The 11,117-nt window shown below is 38.1% G+C and overlaps 1 protein-coding gene across 1 annotated transcript; it reads right to left on the bottom strand.

Annotated features, from left to right (window-relative positions):
- Positions 1–400: 400 nt before the first annotated feature.
- LOC104275501 (NAD(P) transhydrogenase, mitochondrial-like) lies at positions 401–10,586 on the bottom strand (the record flags this gene model as incomplete). The annotated part of the gene is made up of 4 exons (XM_009871473.1): positions 10,387–10,586; positions 2,895–3,124; positions 1,538–1,755; positions 401–488 (listed from the first exon to the last, which is right to left on the bottom strand). Coding segments are annotated over exons 1-4 (687 nt in total), but the record flags the coding sequence as incomplete, so codon positions are not given.
- Between the last annotated feature and the right edge of the window lie 531 nt (positions 10,587–11,117).

Genomic DNA, 11,117 nt, shown 5'->3' on the forward strand with positions numbered 1-11,117 from the left:
AAAGCCTTACTGGAGTCGAAGTATATGACATGCACTGCTCTTCCTTCATCAACCCATTTTGCCACACCTTTGTAGAAGGATATCAGATTAGCCAAGCAAGATTTTCCGCTTGGTAAATCCATGCTGGCTACTCCTGACAACCTTTGTTTCTTCCAATTGATTAGAGATGAGCCACTCTATCATCTTCCCAGGGATAGAGGTGAGGCTAACAGGCCTCTAGTTGCCAAGGTCCTCAAAAAAACAACACTACAGGTAGTGAATAAAAATTGGTATGAGAATAACCAATATGGGAGTCTTTAAAACTAGCCCCAGGGCCTTTTAACACAGTTGCAGGAGTGGTTAGCTGGGTTCAGGAACTCACATATTCTTCTGTCACAGTATCTGCTTAAATTGCACCTACCTTTGCTGGAGGAACTTTACCAGCAGCTGTGATCTGACCCGTAAAAAACCGACCAAAGTGATTTGCTGCCAGTACCACAGCCTTGTACCTATAAAATAAGGATGAATAAGTATCATTATTTTCCCAGGTTTAGTACAATTCCATTCATGACAGCAACCAAAAGGATGAACATTTTACTACAGCAAGCATAGGATAAAGTAAGTTTAATATTTTACTACTCAGCACAAGTTTAGCAGTCTTCATACTTCCCGCTTCCTTTTTTTTAAAAAATCAAGGAATTTTTGGACTGCAACATACTAGATGTGCACAGCTATTCACTCTCTCAAATAACATTTTACCTGAACAATAATCACAACCTGCCAGAAGTTAACTCCGTAGTTTTTAAAGCTACCTTCAAAGGCTGTAATCTGAGGCTTATTAAGGAAGAAAACATGAACAAGCAATTGCAAAACCCAGAGTAGTTTTGCAGTAAGCTCACTTAGACAAGCAAGAACACAATCAAAAAAGACACTCTTATCCTAACTCTGCAGAGATGTATTGCTTAGGGCAAAAAGCCTACCCATGCTACTTCTTTTGCCCCATTACTTTGTAACCATCTGAGAATGGGTGGCTGGATGCCAAGTTAACATCAGCTAGGACAAAGTTGCACTCAATGATCTTGAAGGTCTCTTCCAACCAAGACTGTGATACGATTCTGTAAGATGTCTGAGAGTATTTAATCTTTTGTTTATATCTGCCACGGCAACTGCATTCATACCGTGTGCTGTTTAGGTTAGTTAGCTCCAAACATCGTCAGATCCTATCGACAGATAACCTGTGCTCAAGCTGCCTTAAGGGTATCTCTGAGTCCGCTCTGATCTAGTTCAGATCAAAAAGGCACTAGACAACACAGTCCAGGAGCTGGAAGAACTGCCTTTGATTTTTATTTTTTTTTTAAAGCCTTGCTCTGATCTGCTGCAGAGCTGATCATAAGAAACTTAAGTTGTTTCACAGTTCCTACAGCATCATCCTGCTTGAAACAGCTGTATAAAAGTAGAGATGCAGAACTGTTTTATCAAAGCACATAATTTTTTAATCTAGCTATACTTACTCAAACTGGTGGGGAAAAAAAAAGAAAAAGAATAGTAAGACTCATACCCAGCAATGTTGGCCATGGAGCTAAGTGCATCATATCCCTGAGCAATGGTGACCCGTGGAACCTGATCCATAGCCAAAACAGTAGTTTTTTTTTCTGCAAGTTTTTTCAAGAGGTCTGGATTTTGTGCTGGGTAGATAAAACTAATCAAGGTGGCCGCTGTCTTAAAAAGATCTGCCTCATGTACACCTAGAGCCGAGTTATATATAGGAGCCCTCACCTGAAGAAAGAGAGAAGTTAACAAATTAACCACTGGAAATAAATCAGAACACATTCCATTTCATTTCTCCCAGCTTGCAGTCTGCCTATTCCCATCCCCAAAGTCCACAAGGAGGGAACTGTAACAAAGGCTGTTTACCCAACTGAACTGATTAGTTGCACCTCTTAACTGTAGTCCACATCTTAGAATTAGCTCTAGGCAGGCTGGTGACAGGGCAGTAATAGTCAGCACACACCTTCAGAAAGATCTGATGGCTTCTAACCAGCAGTTACTAGTTTTTAGGACAGTCAGTTGCCTCCAAACCTGCCATTTTTAAGCAAAATAATTACTGAACAAATGTGTCAATCAAGATTAACAGGCTAAGAATCATTAATTAGGTGACAATGTGTCAATATATACACGGAATATCAAGCATGAAGTCCAGTAGATGTTCATCTTCATTTGTATTCACATATTTTGAGCTTCTCACTTTTCAAAAAGAAACCTAGTTAAAAGGGTTGTTTACAAACTAGGTCACAGAAATTTTGTGTTCAGTCCTGACAGGGTTACTGCAAACAGAACAGTGAAAAGAAGCTTCAACATCAAGTCTGAGGTCTTTTTCTTTTCTCCTTCAGGACTCTGCACAGATTATGTCTCAAGCAACTTCACTTTTAGCAGTCTTTCCAGATCAGCTACAACTCATCTAGTTACAAACACTTTTGAAACACACTGTTTCTGTGGAATTGTTGGATGTCTGATTGAGAAAAATCAGAAACTTCCACCTTCAAAATTTCAAGCAACTCTCTCTAAAGAGTACCTTGAATTCTATGTTACCAATTACAGAGCAAAAGCTTCCTAGAGCAAGGATCTCATGATTGGTGCCTAGAATTAGTCTACCTTGCTCTCAGAAACACAACTCCTCTAAAGTAGTTAAAAACTTCATAAGAAATTATCCTCATTTTTTTTTAAATGTTGTCATTTACAAGTTTATTACTTGTAGGTGCACACCTGAGGTATTAAAAAAACTAAGAGACTACAATTGAATCAGAACTTAGAACGGAAAGTACTAATTTAAATGGTCTTATTGAACTTTCAGCAGACCGTTAGAAAAAAAATTGACCTACGTTTCTCCAAAACGAATGTAAAAGCAAATACATTACTTTGACAATCAAATCAGAAGCCAGGACTTCCTTGGTTCCCTGAATCTTTGCTCCAGCTTCTCTGTAATGGTCATCAGAAAATTTGGAAGCTTCTCCAGCACCAGATTCCACGACAACATTGAAGCCTTGTTTAACCAAGGCTTGAACTCCAGCTGGTGACAGAGCCACTCTCTTCTCATTCTCAAATATCTCCTTCGGGACACCTACGGTCAGCTGTTTATAAGGAATTCCTGGAAGGGTGACAGATAAGACAGCATTAGTTGCACTACAGATTAATGACTTGATATTTATGCACTCTTCAGTGTTGTACAGACACATGCAGGCATGTCACACTTACTATCCTGCTTCCTCTTCCCTTAGGAGGGAGAACTGCTATTTTCTACCAATGTACTTTACATTTCCTTAAATTACACCATCTTACTAAAGATCCCTGTTCTCTCAGGAATCAGCAGGTCATCAAAATCAGCCACACAAGCAGTAACAAGTGTTTGGTGCAGTTCGTATCCATCTAAATTCATAACCGTTCTGATTGTGTAATTGGCATTCTGATTTATACAATACACTGTTCTAGTGATAACACATTCTAACTGGTGTAAGAACTTAAACCTCTGTCACTTGTGAAAAAATAAAACAAAAGGAGCTTGAAGAGCTAAACTGCATTTTAACTGAATGTTTTTAATGTCTATCAAATTACAGTTGTCTCAGATCACTATTAATGAATCTAACCTGCATACCACAAAGTACATTGAAAGGCACAACTACACTGATAGGGTACTCTAAGAGTTGCTACAGAAGTAATAAATGAGATTTGGGGAGTAGCTGGAGTATAAGGGAATATCCATCTACTAGTTCAATTACATTTCTCCTCAATGTTACCTCCTTGTCTTAACTTTGTCAAAACTCTATTAAATAACACCAGGAAACTGGTGAAGCTGCAATTTACAAGTTTCAGCTTAAAGTTTGTCAAGGATTAGGGCTGGGCAGGCCACTAAAAAAATGACAGATGCTCTCTATCTTGGGGAACGGAAAAGGGAAAAAGGGAGAGAGACTTATAGATTGGAAAAGAAAACTAAGACCTTTAAGGAAACAACAACAGTACTAATAAGAAAACAATAAAAGCAATGAAAAAATATACAAATATACATAAAGCCAATACTAAACCCAATCCCCCACTGGCAATCATCGTTAATGCTGCAGAGCAGGCATTACCTGCTTCCCAGACCTGGGAAGTCCCAGACTGGATGCAGCAGCAGACAGGAACCGGTTTCAGGAGCTGGATTTGAGAACTGGATTCAGGAGCTGGATTCAGGAACTCATGGATCGGGATCAAGGGCAGAAGAACAGACGGAGTCCTCCTCGGACGCCAGCCATCGAAGAAGAGAGCTTAAACCCCTCTGATCCCTCACCTTTATACTGAATATGGCATATATGGAATGGAATACCTTGCTGGCCAGGTTTGCGTCACCTGTCCTGTCCATTCTTCCCCAGAGATGTGACCTTTTTCCTTCCTTGTGACTCTTCTACTTCCTAGTGCCCCACCATGGCAGACCAGATTTATCAGTGACCTTGGTTACTACAGGAGCAAGTATAAGAGACTTTCTGCATCCCAGTCCCTGGCAGTAACTATGAACATCAGGCGTTATCAATTCTAGTGGCAGACACCATCCAAAAAAAAAAGCAAAACATCCATGCTGTTAACTTTGCAAAGTGCAGCCTCTGAGAACTGGCTGAGTTGAAAATTAAAATCACTGAACAAAATTGGTTTTGTTCAGATCAGACCAGGACAGTTTCAAATTATAAATAGGTAAACTTGTTCACATACAATTTGTATGGCTTCCAGTCTAATAATTGAGAATTAAACTTCTCTGATTCAATCAAGTGTTTAAATACATTATTTATAAATACACAGACTCAAGCAGAATAATCGTATTATCAAACTACATCATTGCTTCAATTACACTAGACAGCATGCAGTCCTGCACACAGGCCCAGCTCTGCACAGGTTTCGCTGGTGTCTATCCGGAATTTAAACGTGGATTGTGACTTAAGACACGAGACACACCACATATATATTGATGAGATACTACCTGAGCAGCCTGAGCAGTCATTCATATAAAAAATCAAGGAACAGGGGAAAAAAAAAAAAAAACAACAAGAAAACAATCAAATAAAACCCCCACCAAAATAAAAATGGGAGGAGGGTGTGAAAGGCGTGTTTTAAACTACAAATCTGGTTTTAATTTGTCCACCGATACTATGTATCATGCTACAAAAACTGTACCAGACTAGTAAAGTATTGCACGTTTTAGGACGGCTTCCTTTTCACTTTTTTCTCCTGTTTGTTTTTTAAGACAGAAGCAAGCAAAACAAAGCCAAAAGCGTACGACACTACAAGAGCTTTGAGGAACTCAATTATTTTGATATTTTTAAATGTAAATCTACCTACTAAGTGAAACTGGGACTATAAGGTGCTTAAAGTTGTACATCTGAAAATATATTGAATACATACTGAAAATATACATCTGAAAAGATACTATCAACTTACAATTTTCTGAAAACACAATACAGAGTTGCTAAGAACTGATACTTAAATATCCACCTGTGCTTGTCAGTCCTCTAACCCATTAAAAAAAGCCAACTGAACACAAACAAGAAGACAGATTGAAAAATCACTGGAAGTGCATCACTTGTACTATTTGTACCTTTTTTTTTTAATTTTAGCTTTCTCTTTGAAATTAAATTAATAAAATTATAAACAATTCAAAGACACAAGTGTTTTCATATTTTATACGTTGGGAGGACATTTAAAATTCTTTAGATTACACGATAAAAATAAAATTCAGAAAAACATGTTTTAAAGGAACATAAAAATCACAAAGGAAGTGAGACAGTATTTCTAAAACAACAGACCCGCAAAAAATGCTTTGCAGAGATTTGCTTCATCAATATACACTCTATCTAAATAGCACCCTGCAACTCAGGGTATCTCTATCACAGCAGCACTAATCACTTGAAAGCCACAGTAACTGTTGCGGTCACTCATACAAATTACCCTTGTCATTTGAAGAGAACCTTCTCTTTGTTTCTTCTTCTAATTACTACACAATAAAGTCCTGCTTCTGATTTTCATTAAATCAATTTGGTGGAAATGAGCTCTTCTGTCTTTTAGAAGCAGAAATGAAATTTAGATCAAAATTTCTTGGAATAATAAGAGAGCAATCATAATTACAGAAAGGAAGTAGCTCTAGGGGGCACAAAAAGCTTTTCAAGAAGCACTGAGAAAGTAAGAATTGGAATGCCACCTACACTTTTCCTTTTGGAGGATTTTTCAGCACGCAAATAAAAAGGAAGGAAGAAATACATTACAGTATAAAGGAAATAGAGGAATGACTGCAAAGTTAAAGGCACACAGACAGTTGACTAAAGCTCAGACACTTCTCAAGCAAAATGTTTGGGTTTTTTTTAGCTCCTAAGGCTCAAATGACAATTGATGACTACGACGTTTTTGTTCACTTGCTTTTGTGCAGAGTTCCAGTGTAGAAGAGTAAATGGCTAGGAGGAATATGCATTCACTATGAGCTAAACGAGCTTCTTAATTTCTTTCTTTTACATTGTTGCATGCAATAAAAATATGTACAGTTTTTTCAGATAGAAAGTAGTTGCACCTTATTTAATAAACAGAATGATTAGAGACCAGTAGAGGACTATAACCTCCTCAAATGCTTTGGGAGAGGAAATCTAGAAGAAACACCTTTTTTTCTTTCTGTCCTACTACCAATTTTCTAGCAACCAGTGAATATAGAAGCAAACGAATACAGAAGCGAACAGATGCTCATTTGCCAGCCTCTCACTAGAGTAAGCATAGGACACTTTTCAGGCAGACTGCCCTAACATATCACATCATTCAGCACCAAAACAGAGCAAAGCAAAGATCTACATTAAGACTCCAAGACGGGTTATTGTAAATACTGTTTGAAGGATGCTGTACAACAAACATAGATTTGGTTTTTTAAACTCAGCAGTTTCAAAGTCATTAGTTTTGAAAGGCTGAAATCTAGAATTTCAAACCTAGGATCTCGAATTAAGCTTTGAGAAAGCGTATGTGCTATCCTTGCCATGCGCTTAAAACAGTATGAATGTGAAGCTTTCGAGTTGTCTTCATAAACCTCCACATCATAATCTCTTTAAGAACTCCCTGTCTTAGTAACTAGATTACTGCTTTATGACATCAGGAACACCTTCCAAAGGCAGTCTGAAATACACATACCTTGAGCACCTTTTTGAGTCAGGTGAAGACTTTGACAGCATTGTAATGTCTATCTTCTACTCAGTGAACTTTTTTTTGATACAGAGAATCAACATCAGATGGATTCTGCTACTACCAAAAGTAGAATCATTAAATTTATACTCTTAGTATGAATGTACATAAATTAGAATTTAGAAAAACTGGTAAGAAGTCACTCTCATCCCTTTAAAATAATCCCAGCTGTGTCATGAGGACATATTCAAAGCACAGTCTCAAACTTCAGGTAAAAAAATTAGTAGGTAGTTTGCACTTCCAAGTTCCAAAAATCAAACCATTAAAAATAACTCTAGAAGCAAGTTTCTCCATTTAATTTCCGTTTACAAACTGAGTGTTTAAAGAAGATCCTAAGTAAAACCTACCAAGAAAATTCAGAACACTGTACGTTGAGAAATACAGAAAACTACATTTTTTTAATCTCCTTAACCTGATTTCAGGAAGTAGTCTGTAGCAACAGTATCAACACATACTAGAAACTGATTTAAAGAAAAGACAAAGAAGTTTTGACCATATGCCACGTTTTGCAATAGGAATAGAGCATATGCAACTTGCCTAATTTCTAGGTTACTCTAATATGAGCTTTAAACAAACCATCTCACCTGTTCTGAAGAGGATATATTCCGAAGAACAGCAATATTATGTTGGCAAAAACAAAAGAAAAAAATGGTACAGAAGATTAAACAAACACCTGATCCCCCTTCTTACACAAGCAAGGAGATACAAAAGCCCAAGGAAACTAAAGGAGAATATCTATGGTTTGTAAATAATGTATAGCTTAACTAAGGAATCAATTGATAATAAACTGTTACAGGTTTACCAATTCTGTAAGATTTAGGGGGAAAAAACCAAAGGAAACTAAGAAAGAAGATGAAAAATCGTGATAGAGAGAGAGAGGGGCAAAAGCCACACAGCTGTAGAACAAATCAATCTGGAAGCATACTGGAAACCTCAGAGCTGGTCACACTGTAAGTACCTCTCTGAACACTTGAGAAGGTTTTACATCTGTTTCTGAAGCACCTGCTGCTAGCAACTACTTCAGGTTACAGCAATAGTTGTTTACTCCTATATTAAAATTCCTGTGTTTCTAAGAAACAAAAGAAAATAGCAGCAAATTGAATAGCAATAAGAATCTATCCTCCAAGCTAACTTTTCAACTGACTCCAAATCTCTTCACTCCTCAAGCAGCTGTTATTCTTATACATAACATATCCTGAACAAAGCAAGAAGCTAGTTTGAGAGAACAGAAGTAATAAGTACAGGCTTAACAAGAATTAGTGTGACACCAGTCTTTTCAGAAAACCTACTGCTTTTAGAGTGATTTTGCCAAGTGTCACTATAATCAATTACTAAAAGATAGAATAAAATGTATTTATTTCATACACTGTAAAGTTTAATTCAAGAGCACTTAATTATTAGTAGCAGTACTGTTGCCTCTGTATTTGTCATTCAATGGCTGTTTTATCCTTAATTTGCCCTCTACTGAATGACAAATCTCATGTTACCACAGCAAACTGTACGGACAGCTTAATTATCAACTAGAAGACTTATCAAACTTATATTTCTCAGCATTAAATAACTGCATCTCATGACTACAGTTTACTCTTAAATAAGGGCTTCCACGTGACATACCTGATGGGACAGCACTGAATGCTTAAACACATGACACTAATCAGAATTCTCTGTCCTTGTGGGAAAATTTCTGAAAAGTGATTCATAAAAACAAGAAAACGCACACACAGAGACAAGCATACTGATTTCAACAAAACTGATCAGATTTGTGGTCAAAGTCAAATACAAAGATTGATTACAAACTCAAACAACAAGGGCACTTGCCTGGGACATGCGAGAAAGAACTTTGAGCCTGGTTTCCTATGTCCCAGGTTAACACTTTGAACTAAGGGACAATTTGCCATAACAAGACAGACAGACATCTCTTGCATTCAGATACTTAAAAAAATTTGTCCGTCAGAGCACAGAAGTTCAGGTCTCACCATGCAATTGTGGTAAAAAGTCATGCGATACAGGTTATCAGCTGGCCTCAGAGTTAAGTAACTCTTTCACCACATTTGTTCAGGAGCTCCAAAACACTGGGTCACTGATTTCAAAGGACTCCAAAATGCATCAGCCACTGTTAGTACTGCAAGAAATTCCATGCAGCAGAGGTTTCTGTTACACAGTATAATCTTACATTCTATGTTTTCACAATCAGACACATTTGTCCACAAATAGCACTAATTTTCTAACACTTTAGAATATCTAATGCAGTTACCTACTGCGTTTGGAAGCACTGAACATCACGTGCACAAACTGTCTAACTCTCCACGTTAATATGTTGTAGATTGAGATGACTCTAGATCTGCACTGAAGCAGGGTCTCTAAATTCCTTCAGGCAGACATAACTCATGCAAGAAAACAGGCAGCAATATCACTAAACCAGTTTTATACATTCTCCAGTCTTCTAGCTGTCAGGCTACACACAGCAAAGGACAGAGGAAGGAAAAAAAAAAAAAAAGTCAGTTCTCATTTTCATACACCAGACTCACATCATAAACTGGAATCAAAGATGCCCCCATTGCCTCCTCCATTTTGTCTACCAAAAATACCTGAACCTGCCCATTATCTGCATTAAAATAGTATTACTGCAAATATACCAACACACTCTACACAGGAAGATGCAGATCAAAAGTTCTTCGAAGTGGTACAATGTAAGTTTGCTGAACCAAGTGAAAAGGTTTTTTTTAGATGCGATAACTTACATTTTTGATGGGATAATATGTTTACATATAGTCATGCTTGCAGATGCTCTCTTTGTGAGGGCTGTATTTTCCCCTGCATGCACACAGAGAGTTGCACTACCAAAACTCATGGAGGAACTCACGCTTTTAACTAAGCAAAGCATTTGTTCAAATACTTCTATCAAGCGAGGTGTCAGCAGGAGCTCTGATCCGCCACACCCACAAAAGCTATTTGGATCCAAAGTATTAATAATAAACACAAACACTTTCTGCATAAACCCTTCAAAGACAGCATAAAATTAAACTGCATTTGACAGAGTCAAGTACGGTGTTGAAGTGATTTAAGTGTTCTTTCTACATTAAGTCTCTCCTGTACTAATGCATATCTGAAAGAAAAACTCAACCTAGCTTCCTGTTTTAAAATAAAATATTTACTATAGTTGAGTCAATTTACCTGGTTTTGAAGCTGCCTGAGACCTGAGCATCTGGTGAGTTCTAAACATCCGCAAACACAGCATCTTTGCACAGTGTGTCTTAGGTGGTAACACATTGCCAAAAACAGGAGCCGAGCATCCACTAACAGCTATGCGCAGAAGGCTTGCCATTTTGTCCAGACCTCAGAGCAGACTCCTTGCCACGTATGGAATCCTTCCTGCACATGTAAAAATAAAGCAAGAATTATTAATAATACTAGACAGAAAGTATGTAAACTCAGCAGCTTAAGCCTGGTTGACTGCCAGTAGCCATGACACGATCATTTCTCTCCACCTTTTCTTCGTAGCTAGAAAAGGAAATCAACTTTTTTTTTCCCCCAAACTAAGACAATTAAAGTAAAGCAACAAGGCAGTGGGAGGGCTGACATTACGAGCTGACCTATAAAAAGATCTTATTTTTGTGACTCAAGACCATGTTCTCTTCACACCACTGCCCTGAACAAACAACTCCTGACACGTGAAAACCCCTTGCGAGCCAAGGAACCAGACAAACAATTCAAACTCTTACCAGTGCTCCCGAAGGAGTGACCCTGGGCGGCACAACAATTCACAGGCACCCCAAGTGGGACAAACGGGGCAGAGGGAAGGGCAGACAGACTGCCCTGGCTAGCAGGTGGCTACTGGCAGAGGGCCAGGCTTTTCGCCACAAATCCTGAAGTCCGCCAGGTTCTAACGAACCGTCCCGTCCGTC

Source organism: Apaloderma vittatum, unplaced genomic scaffold, assembly GCF_000703405.1.
Source record: "Apaloderma vittatum isolate BGI_N311 unplaced genomic scaffold, ASM70340v1 Scaffold26176, whole genome shotgun sequence".
NCBI classification, from domain to species: Eukaryota; Metazoa; Chordata; class Aves; order Trogoniformes; family Trogonidae; genus Apaloderma; species Apaloderma vittatum.